Below are 27,732 nucleotides of genomic sequence, written 5' to 3'. Positions count from 1 at the left end.
TCTCGAAATGGTCTTAGATTGTTGGCTTACATGAACTTTTCTCTGATTGTATTGATAAAGTAGTTTCAACGAAACGAAAATTTTATGGAAAAATGGATAACCATTTGAATAATTATTTTCAACAGGTTGAGAATCTTCAAACCGTTTATTCATCATTTGAATCAATTTGCTGATTTTTTTCATCAATTCTGTTATTCCAACTTTCTGACTGACTCCCCACAAATGGCCCGAATCGACAGCTCGAAGAATGGCTGACAGCCAATATGAGATTCTGCGGAAAAAAAATCAAACGATCCACCTTTCGCTGACATCGTGCTTACTAGCTGCCATTGTCATTCATCGACAGGTTAACTGGTGCTGTGTTGGCAACATGTTTTGTGATGATTTTTGTGAACTGGTGCAGATGCGCGCCCGCCAACTTTATCGTCGTTCTGTGAAGGTATCCTTACAGTCAACCTATAGTATTTCTTTCATCCGAAACGTGCGGCGAAAAGGATAAGCTCACAAAATCCATTCAGATTTTTTGGATTTTTTTTTTCTCTGACTACGTTACGATACGACCTAACATCATTGCCAGATTTGTAAGAAAAGTGATATCGTTGCTGTCGTCGCTTTGCACGGTCGTCCTCGTTTTGATGGTTAGCTTTGTTACATGCGGTGTAATTTGTGTTGAAGTTTGCTGATTGCAGATATCGATGTTGATGACGAAGGGTAACGTAATAAGCTGTTTCACTTTTCAGGAAATTTTGGGAACAACATGAATGAAATTTTGAATTTTGATTCAATCCTTCTTGAAATCGTTTTATGTTTTAGACGATTCAGGTTATGTAGAAATTGTGATGAGTTTTTTTTTTCGTTGACCATTTCTTCTTATTCGAAAACGGAGCATCTTATATTGAGAATTTCATTTTAAAATTTTCCGGTTTTCCGTTTTGATTTTTTCATAATAAACGCTAATATTTCTTGAAACTTAGTATTTAAATAATATTGACGACTGGTATAAAGAAATCAAGCACATCTAAAATAACTTGCTTATATCTAACATTTAAATATAATGCATCAACACACCAACAAGTTCACCGTCAAACGTTTTACTGACAAGTGAATTATGGCTCTCAAAATTCACTACCATTGTATGTAAATTTGATTTCCAAAAACTCGAAATTTTAAAAGTTTGTTAATAAAAGCTGACTTTTTTTTATTTTCAAATTGTTTCTGGAAAAACTGTTATATTGTAAAAAAATTCCAATTAATTTCAAGATTTTATGATGTCTGGGGAGAAAATTTTTTATTCAGTTGTATATTTCTTCACTGTTTCATAGTCAAATTGATTCATCTTAGACTGGGTTTGATTCGAGGCTTAAAACCCAAGTCTTGATTTATTTAACAAAAGCTTGCTAGATTGCCTGGTTTTACCCAGTCTTGTAAGGATATTAATGACATACAAAATTTGGCCTGGTAGCCCAGATTTCGTTGAAAACTGTCCGGATTTATTCACTTTTATTCGCTCACACTCAACAAAAAAATAATTACAATTTATGATTCTTGCGTCCAAAACCAGCATTTTCAATTGAGTTTTTTTTAAATCATGATTCGTTTATTTGAAATCCCGAGATACGATTTGAAATCTGCTGATGTGTTTTGATGAAAATACGGTGTGTTCATTGATGTGTTTGAAAAACAGTAAAATTTATTTTCTGGGTCATTTTGAGGCAAAATTTAAATATTTGGTCATTTGGCCCGCGGCTGTCTTTTTATGGCTCGCGAAGCTCATTTTGATAGAACTATGTTCTAAGAATTGATTTTTTTTGGTTTGTGGTATTAGCTAAAAAAATGTACCTAAATCTTCATCAACATCATTCAAAATAACAGTCGGGAAAATCTCCTTGATTTTAAATTATGTAATATTACAAAAAAGTAATCCTCACTGAATGTAGGATCAATTATGATAACAATCATAATTTTAAAATGTTTAACATTGTACAATATTTGCACATTATATGTACCTCCCATCATACATTCGACAATGTATTCCGATTGTTTTTTTTATTATAATTTCAAACAGTTGATTATTAAAGTGGTTTTCACAGTTGTTTGGGTCTTGAGAGTTTTAGAGCGGGCTCTTATTTTAGTTTTGAGGAGATTGGAGAGTCTCAGGAAGACAGATAATATCAAACTGACGATTTTAAATTGTTAAAAAATTCACAGAATCAAATTTACATCATAATCAGTCTGTAGTTTTTTTTAACATCGATTTTTCATCAAAAATTTACAACTTTTGCTTATTATTCAAAATTTTGAAACTCCCTCTCTTTCAAATTTTCTTCATCTTCACTTCATCAGGAAAAGGTATAATGATGAAAATTAAACCAAATTTAAAAAGCTTAGTATTGGTAACGTACTCTGTATTTACATATGTACCACATCAATAACGAAAAATTAAATTAAATTAACAGTTGGGTGACATTTTTCTAGATTTGACTTAGGACTGGCTTCAAAACATCAAAGTAGTTTTTTACAAGATTTTGAATTTGATAACAATGGCGCAATGATTATTAAAAACCAAATTGATTTTATTCAGTTCATGGAAGGCCCTCCCTCCCGATTCACTTATCAAATGAAAATTTTAAATTTCAAACAAATTTCCCTTAAGTTTTGAGTTATGCTTGAATAAAAAGGGTAAAATTTGAGATTCAATTCTAAAGAGTCCGTGAAAGTACGTGCCCATAAATATTAATTGTATTTATGTTATAACCAAAGTACGTGAAATTATTAATGTTTCAAATTCCGAGCGCTTAAGAAAGGTACTATTTTTTCAACAATTCCATTCTGCAAGTATTTTTTAATTTTTATTTTAAACAATTTTTCAGGAAAACAGTAAACATGAAAACTTTTTAAATGGGTAACGATTTCTGTAAAATTTGGATTCCATAAATTTGACTGAATGTCTATTGTCAATTTGACATTTACGAGAAAAATAATGAAGGTTTCAAATTCCTTAAAAAGAATAGAGAAAAACAATTTGATAAAAAATTTATAAAATAAAATTCAGTATGCATTGTGCTTTAGTTTGAAAATTCAAGGAACAAAAATTACTTACCTACTAAGATGAAACCCAGCAATATACCAAAAAAAAAAAAAATTACAGCGCATGCATAGAACTTTGTCTCTCTATTTATTTATTTTCCTAAAATATTGAAAAAAAGTAGTTGTTTGGCCCGCGAGCAAATCTAATTTCTAAAATTTGGCCCGGCTGTTAGAAATATTGGCCACCCATGCTCTATACGCTTTGTTTGTAGTTTCTTATTTATAAATTTATACCTGTAATGTGCAATTGAATAGCCAATTTCTTCTTTAAAAATCTATTTTTTAATTTTTATTCAATTTTTTGCCATTTTGACACATGAAAAATTTCAACATCTGGATAGATTAGTGATTTGAATTTTCTGAAAAACTTATTTTTATATGAAAATTTTAATTAACCCTCATCCGCATTAGATTTCATTACCCTAATCAGCACTAGGAGTGTCAATTTGACACCACAAGCACAAATCGTTATAACTTTTGGCGTGTTAAACCGATTTGAACAAAACTTACATCAAAAGAAACCTTGTAATGTCAGTAAAATTTGTTTAGAATATTATATACGGCTAAAGTTACAAGTTTTCTCGTTATTCAGCATGAAAGAAAAAAAATCCGAAAAAATATGCCTCACGAAAACTGCTGTAGTTCATATATTACACGTCCAAAAAAATATTTGTCTTATGCATATGAAAGCTGAAGTTAATGCCTACATCATAAAGACAAGAAATATTTTTTTAAATTTTTTTTTAATGAAATGGTCACAAAAAGTTCAAAAAAGTGGTCTAAAAAACCTACTTTTCATTCGATTGCTAGTAAATACTGTTTGAGCGATGGTAGAGTTTTAAAAAAAACATGACCACAAACTTTATTAAAATTCTAACATTTTGCTGTCTTTTGATTTTCGATGCAACAAAAATTGAATTTACTGGAATTTTTCAAAGTTGGCTACTTTGCGCGATTTTTTCACTAATTGAAATTTCATCTGTTTTTGTGGTCCTTCGTCAGGTTGTACCCGGATTTTCAGTGCTTTCTCGCCGTTTGAAGCAATCAAAACTATATCCATTAAAAAAGGGAATTTAATCTTCATTCTTGTGAGGTGCAACAATTTATGCTGTGAGATTTCACAGAAATATGAAAATTATAAACGTAAAATCATTCCTGAATTTGTAGAACTACAAGCAGCGCGTCCAGCAAAACGTGTTTGTTTGCTCTCCGAGTAGGTACGGTGGGTGGTGATTTGGGCAGAGAGCGAAGCCGACAGACGAAATAACGATGCGTGTCGTGACTAGCAAACGAGAACTAGGTACTGTCAATAGAAAAATTCCAACCGAGAAACGCACGACACGCATCATTATTTCGTCTGTCGGCTTCGCTCTCTGCCCGAATCACCACCCACCGTACCTACTCGGAGAGCAAACAAACACGTTTTGCTGGACGCGCTGCTTGTAGTTCTACAAATTCAGGAATGATTTTACGTTTAAATTTTCATATTTTTGTGAAATCCCACAGCGTAAATTGTTGCACCTCACTAGCATGTAGATTAAATTCCCTTTTCAATGGATATAGTTTTGATTGCTTCAAACGGCGAAAAAGCACTGAAAATCCGGGTACAACCTGACGGAGGACCACAAAAACAGATGAAATTTCAATTAGTGAAAAAATCGCGCAAAGTAACCAACTTTGAAAAATTCCAGTAAATTCAATTTTTGTTGCATCGAAAATCTAAAGACAGCAAAATGTTAGAATTTCAATAAAGTTTGTAGTCTTATTTTTTTTAAAACTCTACCATCACTCAAACAGTATTTACTAGCAATCGAATGAAAAGTAGGTTTTTAGACCACTTTTTTGAACTTTTTGTGACCATTTCATTAAAAAAAATTAAAATTTTTCGGATTTTTTTTCTTTCATGCTGAATAACAAGACAACTTGTAACTTTAGCTGTATAGAATGTTCTAAACATATTTTATGATATTACAAGGTTTCTATTGATATAAGTTTTATATGAAGTTCATAATAATTCAAACAACTTAAATAGATTTTACTTTTGTGGTGTCAAAATGACACCAAAAGTCGGAAAAGGGAGTTTTTTATTCCAGGCCTCCAGGGTTCGTCCATAAAAAAATAAAGATGCAATATTGAAGAACTTTTGAATTCATTTAGGGTCCCCGAAGAAATTTTTGTATTTTGAAGCTTCTGAAAAAAGTTACAAGCCTTCAAACTTGCAATGGTGTCAAAATGACACCCTAATGCGGATGAGGGTTAAAACTATTTTTATTGGATTATTCTTGTAATTGTTTTTGTTATCAAATCAAAATGTAACATGAATTTATATTCATGTATGTACATTAGGGTGTCCCAAAATTGCATAACTTCTGGGAATCTGGGGGCTCACCCTCCAAATGGTAGATAAGGATGTGCCGAACAAACTTTTGTATGGGGCCGACTAAAAAAAATCATGTTTAGAGGTTCCGCAAGCGCGATCTTTAAAAAAAGTCCACTTTCAAAAGATTAGATTTTAAATAAATTCTGGGTCCAAAAATTTTCATAAAATTTAAATATTTTATATTTTTTAAATTTTGTTTGACTTAAAAACTATACGTAAAAAATACAAAATGAACCAAATTTGTATCAAAATGTAAAACTAGCAAGCTATATTCAAGAAAAAAAAATTTTTTGGTCCAAAAATTTTGAATTCAACTGACCAAAATGTGTACCAAGCGTAGAATATTTTTGATACCAATGCCATCAAAAGATGCGGATTTTTGTGCACTTAAACTTTGCTGAACAAAACATGTGGTTTGTATCAACGTGTGAACAGCTATTCACGATTTAATGCTTAACAAAAATAACAATTAGGATATTTTTTATTTAATTTATCAAATTTGTCTTAATAAATACCTACTTTAAAATCAAAATACTTGCAAAAAAGGACTTTGATGGTTTAATGGAGTCATCAGAAGGCCATATGCCGAATTTGAGCAGAATCGGACAACAGGAAGGGGTTGCACTGAATCTAAAGTGTGAAAGGGATTCTGAGACATAGTGTTCTAAAGAAGCATAAAAAACTGGTTTTTCATCAAACATTTTTGTCTTTATGAATCGATTGCTTGGTTATGTAAGTTTTATGAAAATTTCAATTAAGACTAACATTTCACCTGAAGACTGCAACTCGATTGGACTTAAAACAAAAAAGTTATGGCTGTTCAAAGATTGTATTTTGGTTACAAATTGTCCTGTAAAACTCAATGAGTAAAAAGTACTCATTGTGTGTTAAACGACAATTTGCCACAAAAATACAATCTTGGAACAGCCATAACTTTTTTGTTTTAAGTCCAATCGAGTTGCAGTCTTCAAGTAAAATGTAAGTCTTAATTGAAATTTTAATAAAACCTTCATAATCAAGCAATCGTTTGGTAAAGACAAAAATGCATGTTGAAAAACCAGTTTTTTATGCTTCTTTAGAACACTATGTCTCAGAATCCCTTTCACACTTTAGATTCAGTGCAACCCCTTCCTGTTGTCCGATTCTGCTCAAATTCGGCATATGGCCTTCTGATGACTCCATTAAACCATCAAAGTCCTTTTTTGCAAGTATTTTGATTTTAAAGTAGGTATTTATTAAGACAAATTTGATAAATTAAATAAAAAATATCCTAAATTGTTATTTTTGTTAAGCATTAAATCGTAAATAGCTGTTCACACGTTGATACAAACCACATGTTTTGTTCAACAAAGTTTAAGAGCACAAAAATCCGCATCTTTTGATGGCATTGGTATCAAAAATATTCTACGCTAGGTACACATTTTGGTCAGTTGAATTCAAAATTTTTGGACCAAAAAATTTTTTTTTCTTGAAAATAGCTTGCTAGTTTTACATTTTGATACAAATTTGGTTCATTTTGTATTTTTTACGTGTAGTTTTTAAGTCAAACAAAATTTAAAAAATATAAAATATTTAAATTTTATGAAAATATTTGGACCCAGAATTTATTTAAAATCTAATCTTTTGAAAGTGGACTTTTTTTAAAGATCGCGCTTGCGGAACCTCTAAACATGATTTTTTTTAGTCGGCCCCTTACAAAAGTTTGTTTGGCACATCATAATCTACCATTTGGAGGGTGAGCCCCCAGATTCCCAGAAGAAATGCAATTTTGGGACACCCTAATGTACATATTGGAAAACAAATTCTCATTAATTGAAATTTCAAGATACATGATAACAACAATCCAACATTCTTTGATTGGTTTACAACGAAATATTAACAATCTTTTTTTTTACAAATTTGTTCTTCGAAATAATTCCACAATATTTGTATGCTCAGATGCCTATGAATACGCACTATAGAAAACAATCAAATTTGTAATATTTCCATTCGCAATAGCATTTAAGAGTTTTGTTTACCTTAGATTAAATTTAAACAAATCTCAGCAGATCAGTTTTCAATCAAATTTTCATTATAAAAGTTAGTTAAAAGTTAAAGTACTTGCACTGAAATCCGAACATCTTCGGCTACCTTACATCAATTTCAAGATTTTTTTTTCTCAGCTGAATTAATTTTCTATCAATCATTTGAACTTCATTTTAACGTAAGAATTCAAGTATTGGTGATATTTTTGAATTAATAAAAACGATGAAAAACATTTTATTCAGGAAAATTTAATTTCATCGACAGTTTAAGTTCAGATTTATGCATTTTAAAATTTTTAGTTTTGGATGATTTCTATGGTTTGTTCAAAACATTGACAAACAACCATGATTTCTGGAGGTTTTTAACCGCATTTGGTATAAAATTGTAGAAGTTATGGTTGTTTTATTTTTAAATTGATGCTTCACTAAGTTCTATCAAATATTAAATAAAAACTACAGTGTACAGAAGAAAAACTATAATCAGTAATGGATGAACAACACATGATGAATCTAACGCGCTTTAGGGTAGTTCAGATCATATGTAATTCCTTTTTGCCATCAATATAGTTGATTTTTGTAAATTTAAGATCGACAAAAAGATAGAAATAGAGAGATTTTGTTTTGTAATAATTTCAAATTTATCACATTTTTAGTTTACATTCATCCATTCATTAAAATTATTTCCTTAAGGCTTTAAAATTCATTTCAAAACAAAGTAGTCAAGAGGTATATTATATTGGGTTGAAAACTGTTGAAGCTAAGATTATTTATCTTCAACAGCTCTTTGAATTGAATTGAAGAATCACAGTGTACAGCAGGGTTACAAAAATTAGGCTAGAAAAAAATAATCTATATATATACAAATGAATTTCTGTCTCTCTGTCTTTCTGTCTGTCTGTCTGTCTGTCTGTCTGTCTGTCTGTTCCCTATAGACTCAGAAACTACAGAACCGATTTGCGTGAAACTTGGCAGGTGGGGGTATTGGAGGCCGGGGAAGGTTCCTATTATGGTTTGAGACCCCTCCCCTTAACAGGAAGGGGGGGAGGGGCCTACCAAACAATTTGAAATTTTTTGCATAACTCGAGAACCAATCAAGCAAATGGTATCAAATTTGGCATGGGGTGGTATTTGGGAACAGGGAATATTTCTATGAATATAAGGTACCCCTCCCTCCTCTCATTGGAGTGAAAGGAAAGGGGGATGGGGGCTACCTTACAATTTTTCATATAACTCGAAAACTAATCAAGATATGGGAACCAAATTTGACATGGGAGGGTATTTGGATACGAAAAATATTTCTATGATTATCTGGGACCCCTCCCTCTTTCCAGTAGGAAGATAAAAAGGGGAGAGGGGGCCTTTTTTATAATTATATAACTCCAAAATTATTTAAGCAAATGGACCCGAATTTGGCATGGGCGGGTATTTGGGAACGTGACATGTTCTAATGATTGTTTGAGACCCATTTTTTCTTCCAGCGGAGAGAAAGGAAAGAGGGAGGAGAGTTTTTACCGCAAAACTTGAGAACTACAACAGCAAATGGAACCAAATTTGGCATGGAACGATATTTGGGTACGTGAAATGTTTCTATGAATAGTTGGTATCCCTCACTCCTTCAAAGAGGTGGATAAAAAGGGGGAAGAGAGGTTTCCCTTACAATTTTCAGTATATCTATAGAGCTGATCAAGCAAATTGATCCATATTTGGCATGTGAGGGTATTTGGGTACGAGAAATGTTTCTATTATTAATGGAAGACCCACCTTTTTTTCAGCGTAAAGACAAAAAGGGGAAAGGGGGGCTTCAATACAATTTTTTTTTTGAATTTCTCGAGAATAAATCGAGCAAATGAAACCAAATTTGGCATCAAAAAGTATTTGAGTACGAAAATACTTTTTCTATGTGAAACAGTTCCTTTCTTGCAGAAGGATGATAGAATTGGATGTATAGGTAAGGAAAAGGAGGCTTACATTTAACTTTTTTTTTACAATATCCGAGAAATGGACAAAACTGATTTATGCTTACGAATTTATGCTAACGAAACCAAAAAATGGAAACGAATATGGCATGGAAAGGTACTTGGTTACGAAAGATGTTTCTACGAATGTTACAGACCCTTACGCTTCACAGGGTAGAGAGGGGAAGAAAGGAGGGCGCTCCTTATCAATTTTGTTGTAAAGCTAAAAAACTTAATAACCAATGGAACTATTATTGATATCAGAGGATTTTTGGGAACGAAAAAATGGGTATGATTATTAAAGATCACGACCTCCATTCAGCAGGGGGTGAAGGGAAAGACAGTTTAGCATAAATCCAGAGCATATCAAGCAAAAACAACTATATTTTATAAGTTAGATTGTTTGCGTGCGATTAATTTGAGACCCTCCAGACAGATTAAAATTATCAAATCATTAACACAAATTTATAGAGCAAGATTCAGAATATTATTTTAAGTAATGTTTGTGTCGCAATTTGTTTTATAGCGGTTGCTTATGAATTATGTTATAATTTGATTTAAAACAATGCCAATAAAACAATAAAAATTTGAATAATTTTTGAAAATATCATTGGATTTTGAAAGGTGTAGCAAAGCACACCGGGTCAGCTAGTGTTTAATAAAAATATCCTCGCTTAAAATGATCATATAATCAAAAGAAAGTAAATTGTTTAAAGTTGTTTTAAGTTTTTATTCTTCTCGATTTTTGTTGAATATTTTCTGGGTTTGATCAAAATTTGCACCGGTGGAAATTTTAAAAATCAATTGATCAAATTTTTCCATGTTTTTAGATAAAATAGCCCAGATTTTCGCGGCCCAAATACGTTCGCAAAAAACCTTACAACCTTAATTTAACTACTCTAAGGCCCAAGGTTTAGAAAAAGGGAACCTATTTACCTACAAGGTGAAGAAAGATGAGTAAGAGTATATAAAGAGGAACATTGTTTTTGAAATAAGTTTTATACTTGGTTAAGACTTTTTAATGTTTACCAACTTGCAAATAATTTTAATCACTTTTTTTATACTACAATTTTCATCAAAACTTGTAGAATTATCTTGATATTAATATGGAAACCGTAGGATTTGGTATCATCAATTTAAAAAAAAAAAAATTCTACCTTTTTCTTTTAATTTCAATAGTTTCAAAGTTGGTGGCGCGTTATGACCTCATAACTAGAATACTTAGTTACAATCAAGCTCAAATTCGAACACACTTAATCCAAATATGTTTTGAAACTTGTTTGCTGTAAGGTTGAAATGAGTCGAATACATATGTATGTACTTCGAAAAAAATTATAAGCTTCTCAACAGATAAAGATTTTTTTTTCTTATTATTCTTACTGAGTAAAGAGCAAAGAACTCTCTGGAGCCATAAGTGAAAACAATGAAACTTGTCCAATTTTTGAGTCTTTTGACTAATTTAATATTTTACATAATTAGAGGAAGTGGATAATTTTTATGATATTAATTTATTTATACTATTTCAATGCATAAAAATATGATAAACAATGATAAAGCCTAACAAAAAAAAAAGAAATAACCTAAAATAACTTTTCTGAGTTTCTCAATTCAATACATAAGTTTTATTGAAACTTTTATCTGTATTTGACCACAGTTTTTTCAAAATTGGGTTGAAATTTTCATAAACTACACACTTCGAAAAACAATCTATAAAATCACATCACATGTGGTGCAAATAAATAGAAGCATTATATATGACGAAATTTTTTGTGCTAGTTGAAAATTACATGTAAATTTTGCAACTTGTAAAATTATGCAATGTGTGATGTTAATTATAAATAACTGAATATTGGATGAAAAAGGGTCCAATCGGAATTTGATTAGTTTACTTTTTATAATATGATTCAATAATGGAATTTTCTCATCTCTTAGGGAGTTATCCTAAAAATGTCCTAGCAATGAAAAACTTTATCAACGTTCATTTCGAAAATCATGAAGAAAAATCGTCGTTTTCCTAGAAAGGCTTTTTTTTACTAAGGGGAATGAAAAGCTTTTCGTTTTAAATTCCAACGCTTAAACCAGACGTGCTGCGCACGAATAAATAATACTTATTAAGTATCCTTGTTATTTTTACTCGTGCAGTTAAGTATTTTTGAAGGTAATTGGTTAGACCTTAAATAATGCAAGGCTTAAAATTTAAACAAGTTTACTCTTGTAAACTTATTTTCGTGGAATCGTTACTTACAGTAGCGTTCAAAAAATAATGAAATCATGTGAAGCTGCGCACTCACTTCCAACTTTGACAAGCTGCCATTTCTCTCCAGGTTGATATTTTTTAATGAAAATTTCACACAATCTAGTTCAACTATCCATCTGCTAGCTGTATCTTTGTTTCCCGTCATTGTAAAGACTTCAAATTTTGTAGAGCGTTAGTTGGATAGTTGAACTAGATTGTGTGAAATTTTCATTAAAAAATATCAACCAAGATAGAAATGACAGCTTGTCAAAGTTGGAAGTGAGTGCACAGCTTCACGCGGTTTCTTTCTTTTTTGAACGTTTTGTTTTTTGCCAAAAATCCCAAATTTAATTTAAAAAAATAATCCACAGGATTTTCATGGAATTAATTCTTTATGGAAATTATTTGCTGCTAAAGAAACATGTACCCGATCTTTGTAATTGTATATTTTATCGATGTATTGTTAAAAATTATAAAAATTGCAGTTGTTCTTTAAGCCAAATTTCTAACTAAAATTATAAATTTGGTTCAAGTTTGCATCAAGCAAATATGAACTGAAAAATTTTGTCGCTTACTTATTAAAATTTTCAAAATTTAATTTTTTTTATGAATGTTTAGGGTCTTGGAATTTGCAAAAGAGTTTGGAAGATAGGGCTTGTTTGAATTTAGTATGGAATAAGTTTTTTTTAATTGAATTGAATCAGTCACCAAAACCCCCTTCCCCCACGAGTCAGTTCTTCCTACGGCTCTCTGTAATGTAATATAAATTGAATTCAAATTAAATGTCCTCATAATATTCCATGTCGTGTAGTTTTAAGAAATTTCTAATTCAGTGCTGTTAAGAATTTTGTGTGACTAATAAAAGTTGTAACGAAAAAAAAGCATAAGATATGATCATATTTTCAGTGCGAGTTGAATTTTACACGTCTGTTAACTTCTGCAGACGTGTTAAATGTGAAAGACATGTAAAATATTTAAGACCCCTTTAGAATTCCGTGCTAAGAAGGATTTCACTTTTTTAATCTGTAAATTGACATTAATAAATCGCGTTCCACATAATTTTATATCAACGGATTTCAATTTCAGTATTGGATTCCTTTGGTGTGTATTTCAATGCACAATAATACCTATATCAAACAATTAAAGCCTTAAAAATTTCGAATATTATTCAATATAAATGTGTTAATGACACTTTTATTTGCGTTTGACTATGGATTTGTCGAAATCTGGTTTAAATTTTCAAAAACTTGATTATTTATGTTAAATTAACAACATATTCTTTTAAGTTTTACAGATTTTTTGGTGAGTATAAAAATGCTAGCTCTCTGGAGCCACTAGCAAAACATACACATCTTATATATAAAAATGGAGGCGTTTTCTTTGTAACAACATCACGTATGAATGGTCGGTCGGAATGTAGTGAAATTTGGTATCCGAGAGTTTTTTGGGTCAGAGATGGTTTGTATAATAGTTTCAAGGATCTCACTTTTTATTGAAGGTGGTCCCAATACAAATTCAACTTTATTATTTATGATTTCCATAAGAATCTATTCGCGAGCACGATGCAGTTAAGGACGTGTAGATGAAATTAAACACTTATTACGATTTATACTTAAGAAGGTAAAACGAAGTTTACCGGGTCAGCTAGTTGTTTATATTTATAAACTGATGAACATACGTACATTAGGGTGGTAGCCAAATGGGTCATGTCAAGATACTCAAACAGACCATATACAGACCATGTAGAATGGCCAAAAACTGACCTTTATAACATTTTAGCTCAATCGGATAGGATTCAAGGCTGCTTCAAAGCGCTCAAAGTTTTGGTTTTCTGGCCCCTTAACAATTATCAAAGGGGGGAGAGAAATCAAAATTTAAATTTTTATGCCAAATGACTTAAAAATGCATAAAAGTTCGAAATTTCGAGTTATGTCGAAAAAAAAGTTTTTGTTTTAAACTGACTTTGGGTTTTGAAAAATCACTATCGGAAATCAGGTTTTCCGGACTTCCTTTGAACCCTCCTTTAAGGGTTAAAAATTGGGAACTTGAGCGCTTTGAGACACTCCTGATTCAAGTCCGATTGAGCTGAACCTTTGCACAGGTCAGTTATTTGGGCCAATATACAAAATGTATATGGTTCGTTTTCGAAATTCGATTATAATTTTTTTTTTCTAACATCCATTGTCATAATAACGTTTATATTTCTCGTTGTAACTCATTGCTATTGAAGTTAAGAAGAACGACCATTGCGTCGTATTGGCAGGATACACAAAATAAAAAGGAGTTCATTTTATTGTCCGTTGCATTGCAAGTTGAATTTCGTGCAATGTTTTTACAAAGTTTTACGTAAGGATCTGTTAACGTACAGCAAAATGACATATTTAACACTGATTAGACAGGACGCACTAATGTCGCTGTTCGCGGTCATGAAGTGCACCAGTCAACTTTTCAGTATCACCCATGAAAATAAATCAATCCATTCGTAAATTGTAGGGAGGGGGAGGAGCGGGCTATATGCGCCTATTAAGCAGAACACTGATTTAATCAAATATCACATCGAATATGTGTATAAAAACTATATACACGTGTGCAGGCACCTGTTATCTATACATAGGAGTAATTTTTATGTTAAAATTTTCTTCTGTTTCCAAGAAAATGATTTTATTAAAAGTGTTGTCTAAAATGCGGAACCTCAAACCGTGCGGGCTAAATGCGCCTATTTATGTTTTGAACAAAATTTCTGTTTTTTGGGCAATATTTCCGTATAATTCCATTGAAACTGCTAGAAAGTAATAATTTACGTACGACAAAGCTGAAGTTTTATAAAAATCTATGTATATTATAATTTTATGGAATAATACAAAAGTTAGGGTTGCCATACTATGGAGGCAGTTCATCCATGAGAAAAACTTCATCAAATCTGTTTTTAGATCTTCAATTCTCTCTTAAGATGTTATTCAGAGCTTAGATTTGAAGGTTCAATGATAAAAATCATTTAATTATTCTATTTAACCTGTTATTTTAGGATGGAGGCATTTTACAAACATGATGGGGGCATACAAAAACACCCTATTATTCCACTATTTAATCATTATTAAACCTCCACAAAAGCTGAAATATGTTTAATTTCTTAAGTTCATTTGAGTAAGAAACAAAAACTATCCTAGTTTTTGTTTTAAGCTTCTTTACGTATAATTTTTAAAAGTCGAAATTTTACATAAAAATGTATCAAAACCTTGTATGATTTTTTAAATTTTTTTGAGTTTGTAATTTCATAAAATTCTTTCTTGCTGTATGTTTTAAGCGTATCACCCTCAAAACGCATTGGTCAGATAAGCTGTCTAGTCAGCCATTTCATCAAACAGCTGTAGGGTCATTTAACCCGATAGGCCCATTTAGGAAACCTTTCCCCTATACCGGATCAATCGAAAAATGTTTTTCTTATGAAACACGACGACCAACTTCTTCTTCTTAAACTTTGACATCAATCCCTTCAACTGATCAAGTCTCAGTGCCTAATTCGTTTTGTTATTAAATGGCGTTTCGCTCTTGAACATGATGATGAAATTAGTTAATATTTTCCCAATCGTTGCATGGAAGATGACGTAGGGGAGGAGCGGGCTATATGCGCCTATTAAGCAGAACACTGATTTAATCAAATATAACATCGAATATGTGTACAATCACTATATACACGTGTGCAGGCATCTGTTTTCTATACATTGGAGTAATTTTTATGTAAAAATTTACTTCTGTTTCCAATAAAACGATTTTATTATAAGTGTTGTCTAAAATGCCGAACCTCAAACCGTGCGGGCTAAATGCGCCTATTTATTTTTTGAACAAAATTTCTGTTTTTTGGGCAATATTTCCGTATAATTTCATTGAACCTGCTAGAAAGTAATAATTTCCGTACGACAAAGCTGAAGTTTTATAAAAATCTATGTTTATTTTAATTTTATGGAATAAAACAAAAGTTAGGTTTGCCATACTATGGAGGCAGTTCATCCATGAGAAAAACTTTATCAAATCTGTTTTTAGATCTCCAATTCTCTCTTAAGATGTTATTCAGAACTTAGATTTGAAGGTTCAATGATAAAAATAATTTATTTATTCTATTTAACCTGTTATTTGAGGATAGAGGCATTTTACAAACATGATGGGGGCATGCAAAAACACTCAATTATTCCACTTTCCCATCTTTATTAAACCTCCACAAAAGCTGAAATATGTTTCATTTCTTAAGTTCATTTGAGTAAAAAACAAAAACCATCCTATTTTTTTGTTTTAAGCTTCTTTACGTATAATTTTTAAAAGTCGAAATATTACATTAAAATGTATCAAAACCTTGTAAGATTTTTTAAAATTTTTTGAGTTTGTAAATTCATAAAATTCTTTCTTGCCATATGTTCTAAGTATATCACCCTCAAAATGCATTGGTCAGATAAGCTGTCTAGTCAGCCATTTCATCAAACAGCCGTAGGGTCATTTAACCCGATAGGCCCATTTAGGAAACCTTTCCCCTATATTGTACAGTACATTGCATTGTTTATGTCAATTGACTGAGTTAGAGCTCATACACCCTTATAAATAGTTCTCTGGAGCCTCTGGCGAATCGTTCACATTGTTTCAATTAACAAACTTTTAAAAAGATTACTTAAAATTCAGATCCCCAAATCAATTCGGATACTCTGTGATTTATTCTCAATTTTCACTTTTGGTTTTAGAAATCAAAGAAATAGAAAAAAGCAGGCATTCCAAGTGAAGTCAAATGAAGCTTCCCATTGTAACTCTTTATTCATCATCATAGGTTTAAAAGTTAGAAGAACGACTCTCGTTTGGCAGGATGTGCAAGAATTGTTGAAATTCATTCGATTATTTGATAGGATATCGTGGTAAACATTCAAATTTTTCACGATTTCCCACAAGTGATTTTCTTTAAAGTTTGTGGCACTCAAAAATTTCTTACACAATCTTTTAACAGACTATGAATGAAAGTAATGATGTTACTTAAACGTAGTATTTTTTTTTATTTTAATAAAGCAATTTGAATATAAGCAACTATATTAAAAAATGATTTCCATGTCTAAGCTCAACTTCATTTTTGCCATGCAGATGAAATGATTAAGCGTAAGAATAAGGGCCACTATTTTTCAAAGTCATCGAATTCATCCCCCCTTACCATAACTTGTGACCATAATAATCAGAGAAAACTGCATACTGTGTGGATTGATGATAAAACCGGAATCGGGTCCCTCCCCCGAAGGACCTACCAGCAGACGGGACCAGACGCCAATAATGGGGCCACGTCCTTCGACAGAGGGCGAGGCGAAGGCAGGGGGCGCTCTATCTGTGCCATTGTGCAGGAATGTTTCCAAGCGAAATTGCTTCTGGTTGGTTGGTATGATTCAACTTACTACCCTGCTGCCTGACTGCTATCAGTTTTCTGCTCTGATGTGGAAAAAACTGAACTTCAGATGCATTGCTTGGAGCTTCGAGGAATGCCACCAGGAATATGGAGGCGATTGCCATTGAAAATACGCCAGGTAAAGGGGGGAAAACGAGAAAGTTTAAATTGGTCGTTGATAAAGATGAAACTGAATGGTGCCATTTTGCGACCTCAAGTGTCTATAGAAATATAGTTTTTTTTTCAAATTGCTTGTGTTTCATAGCACTTATAGAGGTTTGAGAGTTGCAGAATAGATCAGCATACAGTCATATATTTATAACAGTTTCAAAATATAAAAGAATGTTTAATTTTCAAAAATTTTCAGAATTCAATGAAATGATATCTACGTCTACGTCTACGTCTCAAAACCAACACGACTAGAATTCATTTATTCCTACCTCTAACCCAACAGACATCGTCTTGGATTTCTTTTATCTCGCATCGAAGAAGTTTTCAACCTTTTCGACACCCACGAGGGGACGTGATCCTTCCCACGTTTCAACGGGTTGATGCCAATTAATTTTCTATGCTAGCGATTTCTCACAAATTTTCGTGGAGCTGGGAAAATATGTTCAAGAAAAAAATACCTTCTTGTTTCTATTTGATAGAAACTTCGGCACATTGTCATTACATGATAAAACGATTAAAAATGACAAAAATTGCTCAAAATGATTAAAAACTATTCAAAACTTCCAACTATTTAAAAAACAACAAAAATGACAAAAATGACAAAAATGACAAAAATGACAAAAATGACAAAAATGACAAAAATGACAAAAATGACAAAAATGACAAAAATGACAAAAATGACAAAAATGACAAAAATGACAAAAATGACAAAAATGACAAAAATGACAAAAATGACAAAAATGACAAAAATGACAAAAATGACAAAAATGACAAAAATGACAAAAATGACAAAAATGACAAAAATGACAAAAATGACAAAAATGACAAAAATGACAAAAATGACAAAAATGACAAAAATGACAAAAATGACAAAAATGACAAAAATGACAAAAATGACAAAAATGACAAAAATGACAAAAATGACAAAAATGACAAAAATGACAAAAATGACAAAAATGACAAAAATGACAAAAATGACAAAATTGACAAAAATGACAAAAATGACAAAAATGACAAAAATGACAAAAATGACAAAAATGACAAAAATGACAAAAATGACAAAAATGACAAAAATGACAAAAATGACAAAAATGACAAAAATGACAAAAATGACAAAAATGACAAAAATGACAAAAATGACAAAAAAATGAAAAAAAATGACAAAAATGACAAAAATGACAAAAATGACAAAAATGACACAAATGGCAAAAATGACAAAAACGACAAAAATGAAAAAATGACAAAAATTACAAAAATGACAAAAATGACAAAAATGACAAAAATGACAAAAATGACAAAAATGACAAAAATGACAAAAATGACAAAAATGACAAAAATGACAAAAATGACAAAAATGACAAAAATGACAAAAATGACAAAAATGACAAAAATGACAAAAATGACAAAAATGACAAAAATGACAAAAATGACAAAAATGACAAAAATGACAAAAATGACAAAAATGACAAAAATGACAAAAATGACAAAAATGACAAAAATGACAAAAGTGACAAAAGTGACAAAAATGACAAAAATGACAAAAATGACAAAAATGACAAAAATGACAAAAATGACAAAAATGACAAAAATGACAAAAATGACAAAAATGACAAAAATGACAAAAATGACAAAAATGACAAAAATGACAAAAATGACAAAAATGACAAAAATGACAAAAATGACAAAAATGACAAAAATGACAAAAATGACAAAAATGACAAAAATGACAAAAATGACAAAAGTGACAAAAGTGACAAAAATGACAAAAATGACAAAAATGACAAAAATGACAAAAATGACAAAAATGACAAAAATGACAAAAATGACAAAAATGACAAAAATGACAAAAATGACAAAAATGACAAAAATGACAAAAATGACAAAAATGACAAAAATGAAAAAAATGAAAAAAATGACAAAAATGACAAAAATGACAAAAATGACAAAAATGACAAAAATGACAAAAATGACAAAAATGACAAAAATGACAAAAATGACAAAAATGACAAAAATGACAAAAATGACAAAAATGACAAAAATGACAAAAATGACAAAAAAATGAAAAAAAATGACAAAAATGACAAAAATGACAAAAATGACAAAAATGACAAAAATGACAAAAATGACAAAAATGACACAAATGGCAAAAATGACAAAAACGACAAAAATGAAAAAATGACAAAAATTACAAAAATGACAAAAATGACAAAAATGACAAAAATAACAAAAATGACAAAAATGACAAAAATGACAAAAATGACAAAAATGACAAAAATGACAAAAATGACAAAAATGACAAAAATGACAAAAATGACAAAAATGACAAAAATGACAAAAATGACAAAAATGACAAAAATGACAAAAATGACAAAAATGACAAAAATGACAAAAATGACAAAATTGACAAAAATGACAAAAATGACAAAAATGACAAAAATGACAAAAATGACAAAAATGACAAAAATGACAAAAATGACAAAAATGACAAAAATGACAAAAATGACAAAAATGACAAAAATGACAAAAATGACAAAAATAACAAAAATGACAAAAATGACAAAAATGACAAAAATGACAAAAATGACAAAAATGACAAAAATGACAAAAATGACAAAAATGACAAAAATGACAAAAATGACAAAAATGACAAAAATGAAAAAAATGACAAAAATGACAAAAATGATAAAAAAAAATGTAACAAAAATATAGAAAATAATGAAAATAACAATCATGACTTACAAAATTTTAAAAATGCATCTTGAACTCATACTCAAAGTTATCGTTCTTTTGAAATGAAAAAAAAATCGAATCCATTGAGCAATCGTAATTAAGTTCTAGGACGTGATTGAGCGCTGTAAATAATAATTCGATTGACGTCAATGAATCCCACTCAATACATAAATATCAAAGTAATGTGACATTTAAGTGTCCATATATGTTGACAGGGTCTGTTGATTTTAACACTACCTTCCCTTCTTTCTCTTTCTGTACATTTCAGAGCTTAGATTGCACTTCATTCGAGAAATTGAATGCAGTGACCGCCCATATGTATGCGTTGAAGTTCACTTCACACCTCCGGGCTAGATCTTTCTAGTGGTCGCCAGACAGACAGACAGACAAACCATTAGGGGCAACCGCCATTAGAAGCCGGCGCACCCAAAAGCTGGCCAGGGAAGAAAACAGAAGTAGCTATGTATGGACTGCTGCTAGAGAATCTTTCGGAGTACGTGAAAAGTGTTTACGGCGAGGAAACTTGGGATGACATCCGGCGACAGGCGGGCATCGCGTCGCCATCTTTCAGCGTCCACGATGACTACGACGAGAATCTGCTCAACGTGCTGGCGACGAAGGCGCAAGAAGTAAGTTTGGGGGTACTTTGGAACAGAATGCAAGATGTATCAGATTCATCAAAATATATGTCCAAATAAGAATTGTTTTTGCACTGTTTTGCACAGTACAGCGGAAGCTGCAGGTTCAAATTCCTCATAATGTGATCTGTTATATCTATAACATTTCCTTGAAATTATTTTCCCTTTTTTAAATTTCTTTAATAAAAGATGCATGTGTTCGAACCAAATGATAATTTTGGAATTTACAGATTTACAGATTTACACATACAGATGAAGTAAATTTTTACTTGAAAATAAATTGCAACTCTGTAGAAAATTTATGAGTTATCTAAATTATAATTCAAAAAGAAAAAACAAAGGGTTTTCAGGACTATTGTGATTGATTTTGGCATGAAACAAATAAATTTCAATATTTTTTTCCTCTTGTCTCTTTTGTTATAACATGAAAGTTTTTGGGAGTGTTAATGCTTGAAGAGTATTTACAATAGTTTCAAAAATTTGTGTTGAAGCGCGTGTTGAAATTGATCAGATTGAGCAAGAAAAATGATTGTTCTACCTTGTAAAAGGCTTAGACTTAAACATTCATACTTTCCAAAAACTTTTTAACACATTGAATTTGATAAAAAAATTGTTTTTCGTCAGCAAACTAAGTGTTGAAGTGAAAACGACAAATCACCAAAAACCAAAAAAAGTCCAATAGAGAAACGCTACCAAAAGAATCTGAATGTTCTATTTCGCAACATAATGAATTTAGATTTTCCATTTCGTAAAATGTTGACAGCTGCAAAATAATCGGTACTATTGATAGTGTAAAATCTTTCTCGATTATTTCAAATATTTGCATCAAAAATCAGTCAAATTTGATGTGTAAAGTAGTTAGAATTTGGGTCTTGGGTTTTATGATTGCTACTTGAATTTTTCGGAAGCAGTAGAAGAGAATGGGGAAACTTGATCCCCTTTTCTAATTTTCATTATATCTTTTTGGGAAAATTTAGCAACAACTTTAGCATCTTCTGCTAACGTATAATTTCAAGTTCATATGCTCCAAAAATAAGAAGGATACATGAACTCGCAGATGAAATAGAAGAATTTTCGTGAGACCAAAAAAAGTATAATATTACAGGAGACTTGATTCTTTACTAAAGGAGACTTGATCCTTATTTCAGGGTGCCCTGACCCTAGGCAAAATCCTTATGAATTCCATAGATAAAAGCCGTTGACTATTTTTTGTCGTATTAATTCTCGTTTCACAGTTTGTAAGTATTAGACAAAGAGAATTTTAAAAGTTTGTCTACTATCCTAGAGTCATAGCATACCTTAAGGAGCGATTTTCTAGTTTTAAGATATATACAGTATTTTCAGTTATTTTTAAAAGATAATTAGTGGATAAACATAAGTTATTGGAGTGATATTAGTAATTTCATGATTATCAATGATCACGATCCATTCTGTAGAAAAATATATCTTTTAGAAGTGTAGAGATCAATTATACCCATAACATACATTTTGGAAAACATTTTATTAAAAATATTGAGAGTTTACTATTGTTTTGACAATATGGCATTATGAAGTTATTATTATGTTTAAACGGTTGACATATTAGAATAAACATTTTTAATATAACTTTTCATGCGAGAAAAATCCTAAGGTGATAAAAAAAGATCTTTAAATCACATTTTATTAAATTTTTCAATCAAAGTCCAATAGCTCGAAAAATATTTTATTTTAAGTTTTAGATAACAGCTTTGTTGTTTTGTTCTATTTGGTACATTTTTCTAGAACATTTGATATTTTTAGAACATTCCTGTTTCGAGATATAGCGAAGGGATCAAGTATCCGCAGGGATCAAGTATCCCCATTCTTCCCTATACTGTTCAAATCTTCAATTTCCATTTTTCCTGGGATCCCGAGAATTCCCGGGAAATGGATCGTCAGATTTCCCGACTCCCGGGAAAGCTTAAATGGCCGGGAAATGGGCACTCTAATGCCAAAAGATGGAGTTTCCTAGCTTAAATTCCTTCGCGATCCTCAACCTCAATCCTCAGAATTTCGTGTTTTATCCGCTGAACGTGTCGTCTTGTTTTCAGATAGCTATAGTACGATGTTCTGCGAATTCTTAAGTCTATCAGTAAGCCAGTCTTCTGTTGCATATGAGTTCAGCTCCTAACTCCTGATAATGTTGCAAAATGCTATCAAGCTGTTGCAAGCTAATGCATGTTTAATTTCAAATTTTATTTAAAAAACAAACTGCTTTGGCAAAAACTTTGAAATTCTATCTCTGCTTCTGGACCAGTGACTGTCTTGGGACTATAGATTACTAGTTTTCCACGCTTTAGAGCAGTGGTTGTATTTTTTTAAAGTAGCATTCAGCTTACTTTCAGAATTTGGGTTTTTTTTCGCATGTAAGCTTTATCCTAAAAAATAGATAAAAATAACACTTCCAGTGAAAACATAACTGCATAGCTGTATATCAAATTTGCCATACTCTTCTTTTTTTATCTTAAAAATGGGTCATGTATCATCTAAATTACAAACAAGTCTTCCAAAACTCCACTTGTAACATATCCGTTGAGGTTGAAAAATATTCAGTTATTTCACTGATTGACATTTTAAATTCCAAATTAGCTTGGGATTCGAAGGTGCGTTTTAAAAAATATATTCTTCATTAAAGATTTCTTGAAATCTTAGAAAACTTAGAATTTTTTAAAGGTTCTGAAAAAATGTCACTTTCTAATACCGGCTTTTGGGTGCACGTGAAACCGGTGTTCGGTATTGAGGAAATAACTGTCCCTTATTGACAATACATTCAAAGTTCAACACAAATCCTGATTATATGAATATTCACTTATCACTTTGAATAATTTGTTATTAAAAACAAATGAGATGTGTACTATCCGTAGCATGGAAGAACGCATTTCGTTCAATGTATTGCACACGCGGATATTCACACACAAACAAATTTTCATGCATAATTGCTAGAAAATCTATAGAAATTAAAATCTTAAAAAACGCCAATGTCATGCAGCTGATATCAATAACCGACATATCAATGCGAACACTAGTAAGTTGGTTTGCAATCACAAAATTTTTTTGACTAATCTTGTAATTCAGCTCTGAAAATTCATATTCGAATCCATTGCTTCCGTCATAGTCATAGCACTTGACTCCCAATTTTTTTGGTCCGTTTTGTTGCTCAACTAAAATCAAACTTTCTGTCAAAATTTGTCGAAGTTTCATCAAGATTTGTAAAAGTTATGTTAGATTTAATATATGTCCACTCGAGTTTTTGAGTATTTTTAGGTGATACATATTTTTTATACTAAACTAGTATGAGTAAAATACTTATGAACTTCAAATTTGAAGACATGAGCTATGAAACTGAATAATTTAAATGACATTTCAACATGGGTGCACGGAATATTTTTAATATGTTAGTTTGTGTTCACATGCATTCTTAGATTATTAGGTTCGATAAATTTCCAATGCAATTTTACTTACAGGTATTCCGGCACCCGTGAATATACCTGGCCAGCTGGCAACTGATTGAACATTCTTATTATACAGTCAGTTATAAGAGGAAACACATCTTACCTCTCGGCCACTTATGGAATTCGAACCCAAAAGTTTTCTTCCCGATACCGGGAATCGAACCCAGTACGCCTGACATATCAACCAGACTCGCGCCAGCTTATCTGCTAGACCACATCGGTGCCAAGATATTTCAACATGGGTGCACGGATTGGCTGTAAATTCACCGTTGTAAATTCTGTAGAGTGAAATAGTTCTCAACTTGCTTCAGAACACAAAATATTTTTGAGTCAGATATGATAGGTATTTGAAATGCAATATTGACCAATTGAAAAACTATTTAGGAAAAACAAATCAACATAAAATATAACAATATTGATTCATTATTTTAATTTTTTCTATTTTCCGTGGCATGACATAACTTGATGCACATAATACCTAAAATTCACTCGGTCCATTGTAACCGTTCTCCAATTTCTTGAATGCTAATTTAATTAATATCTTACCACATAAATAAACAATTTCAAAAACCTGTTTTTAATAATAAAAAAAAATTTAATATATCAAGAAATATATAAATAATTGAAATATTTTTTTCCAGGAAAAAAAACGGAACAAAAAACAAAAATCGTTGTTCAAATCGTTATGTCTCAACATGAAAGACATGGTTTCGACTTTGGTTTATTTAAGATTTGTCAAACTGCTTTTTTTAAATTTTGCAAAACATGCAATATTTGATGAAAATGCAGTGAATCCGTGCACCCATACTGAAAAACCATGCAAATAACACAAATTTTCTTTTAAGTCTATAAAAGCTTTTATTCTTTACCTTTAGCATGAAGAAAAGTTGATTTTGGATGAATCGCGGTGAATCCGTGCACACATGGTAAATTGCTCTACTTATAGAAATATATTTCAGGTATAATTTATAAGCAACATGTTGAAAAACTTCAGAGGGATGGGTGCTTGAAAATATCTACTACGGCAAAACTGAAGTGAAACCGTGCACTCATATTCAATACGCATAACCAATTAACATGATTTTCTTATAAGATTGATAATGTGTTTTAATATTTTGAAAATTATTTGAAATTTTTTTATGACATACACGCATTCGTCACCTATACCGAAATGAGGTGATTCTGTGCACCCATGGTGAAAAAATATTTCCATTTTATAACTAAAATATTACAGAACAAGTAACAAAATAATATCAGAAGAAAAAAGATCAAAATAATATGTAATAAAAAATTTCCCCTTTACCAGTCATTTTGACTGGTCACGGTCCGAATAGGTATATGTAATTTGCCGGTCCTTCTAGTGTAAGCTAGGTAAGCTTAATCACAAAAATACCAAGCGTTACGTAACATAATTTGAAAACACCCTCACCCCCTGTTTTTGCGCAACACAGCATAACAAATTCCCCCCTTATTACGTTACGTAATATTTGAACGGCCTCTTAGTCCTGTAGTTCAATTTGCGAAAAAAATAAGACGTAACCATCTTTTTATGTTAAAAAACCGTAATTTGACCACCTTCGGTACGTTTAGTGTTAATAAAGCTGCCAGAGGAGCTATTTCGCAAATGTTTGCGACATTTTTTAAACTTTCTCTGAAAATGAACTTAAAAAAACTTGCTGTTTTCAACAATTTTCTTCTATTCTTTATGTTATTATATGAGATGTCTTCAGGGAATTTCTGCGAACCGAATCAACTTGATCCACTATACCCCTGAATCTATCAACTTTTCTCGCTGTCTATGCAGCCCGCGAGCCAGAAATTGTGACAGCGAATGATAAATTCTATTAACCCTGCTTGATGCCAGTGAGTGAAGCAGGATGATTGTTGGCTGAGGTTATGAGACGAAAGGGACGCCTGGAGTTTGGAGTGAAAGCTACCAACGACGTCGTTTTGATTTTATTGCCATCTCGTCCCTTGCCGTGGTACGAAATTTTGTTTACTTTGGAAGAATTAATATTTCAAGAGCAATTAATTTGATTCGGTTTCTGTTGACTGTTTCCGAGAAATTGCAGTTTCCATTCTTCGGGAGGAAAATTGAATCTGTCCGTGTGGATTGATGTCTTAATGGACTTATGAGATGGAATGACTGTATACGTCAGATACGTGTGTTTGAGTTGTGGATGCACAATTGAAAATTAAAAAATTGGGAAGGAGTTTTTAATTAGTGTTCAAGTTGATTGTCTGTCTATTTTTGTCATAAAAATCAAGTTTATGATGATGGTGGGTATAACTTTTAAATTTTCTTTATCAAGAAAACAGCGAAAAACTTTCTGTCAGGAATATTTCAAAACTTTAAATGAACCACAACAGTTCCATCTGAAGAATATCGTCTAACGGAACTCAACCAGGGCGATTTCTAATAAACCGACAGAAAAGTAACGAAGCTTAAGAGCCCCGAGGGTCGTTAGAGTTAATTCCCAGCATCTTGAAAGAAAAGAGGCTCCATCGAGAAAATGTTGTTGCTGGAACTAATTCTAACCATATTTTCTCTTCCGCTTTTTTTTCTCGCCGCCAGGTGCTCGGAGTGTCCGAACGTGACTTCATGGATCAGATGGGAGTTTACTTTGTGAATTTCGTGAGCCAGTACGGGTACGATCGGGTCCTGTCGGTGTTGGGTCGCCACATGCGTGACTTTCTGAATGGGCTCGATAATTTGCACGAGTATCTCAAGTTCTCGTACCCGTTGATGCGTGCCCCGAGCTTTATCTGCGAGAATGAAACCCGCCACGGCCTAACGCTGCACTACCGGACCAAACGCAAGGGCTTCGTCTACTACACAATGGGACAAATTAGAGAGGTGAGTAACGTTATGCTTATGAATGGGAAGAAATATGAATATAAGAGTAGCTCGGATTCAGAACTTTCAAAGTAACTGTAGATATTAGTTTCTTGTTGGGACCTATTGCTACTTAACATTTTTTTCAGCTATAGAATTTTAACTGGCGGGAGGATTTTTTCCCTTTCAGCGTTTAGGCAAAAAGAGGCAGATGGTGATTACTGTTGTGCCAGTATCATTAATAAAGAAAGTAGTTTTATTAGATCAAATCAAAGCTTTAAGGACTAAAGATTTTTTCCTGAGATCAAAATTTGTTCTTAAATATAACCCAGAAATGGGGGTCCTTCAAACTCCCGTGCATAGTATCACAATTATCACATACACAAAAAAAAAATTAAAATGATATTAAATCATTAAAATGAAATGATAACCCCGAAAATTAGAAATCCTTATTTGGTCACTGGACTAAATAAATTCACTAAAAAATTGGATTTAGTTGATTAAAAACTTGTATGCAACAAAATTGCACATTTTATTTTAAAATATTTACATAAAATATAACAACAGATTGAAAAATAAATGAAATCCTGAATACCATCGCATGCCAAATTTGATTCCATTCGGTTGATCAATTCTGCCCATACTCCAACAAAATTTTATTGAGACCCTTCTCCCCTTCTGTGGACTCACTGAAATCAGGTTGGTGTTTCAAATTATTATAGAACAATTTGTTGTGCAAAAAATAAATGTATGAGAGCCTCACTCCGTCCTTCTTTATTCCCACTGGAAGAAGGATGA

At 31.6% G+C, this 27,732-nt stretch overlaps 1 protein-coding gene across 1 annotated transcript in view; it reads left to right on the top strand.

The window, feature by feature from the left end:
• Positions 1-27,732, top strand: part of LOC129753203 (soluble guanylate cyclase 88E-like) — a 300,021-nt gene that overhangs the window by 234,525 nt on the left and 37,764 nt on the right. Inside the window, exons 2-3 of the mRNA XM_055749002.1 lie at positions 20,259-20,619; positions 26,674-26,955. Of these exons, the coding sequence (XP_055604977.1) occupies positions 20,452-20,619; positions 26,674-26,955 (450 nt within the window). The 5' untranslated portion in view covers positions 20,259-20,451. The remainder of the gene's footprint in view (positions 1-20,258; positions 20,620-26,673; positions 26,956-27,732) is intronic.

Source organism: Uranotaenia lowii, chromosome 3 (genome assembly GCF_029784155.1).
Source record: "Uranotaenia lowii strain MFRU-FL chromosome 3, ASM2978415v1, whole genome shotgun sequence".
Classification (NCBI taxonomy): Eukaryota; Metazoa; Arthropoda; class Insecta; order Diptera; family Culicidae; genus Uranotaenia; species Uranotaenia lowii.
Note: the sequence above shows the minus strand (reverse complement) of the source record. Positions and strands in the feature narration are given on the sequence as shown.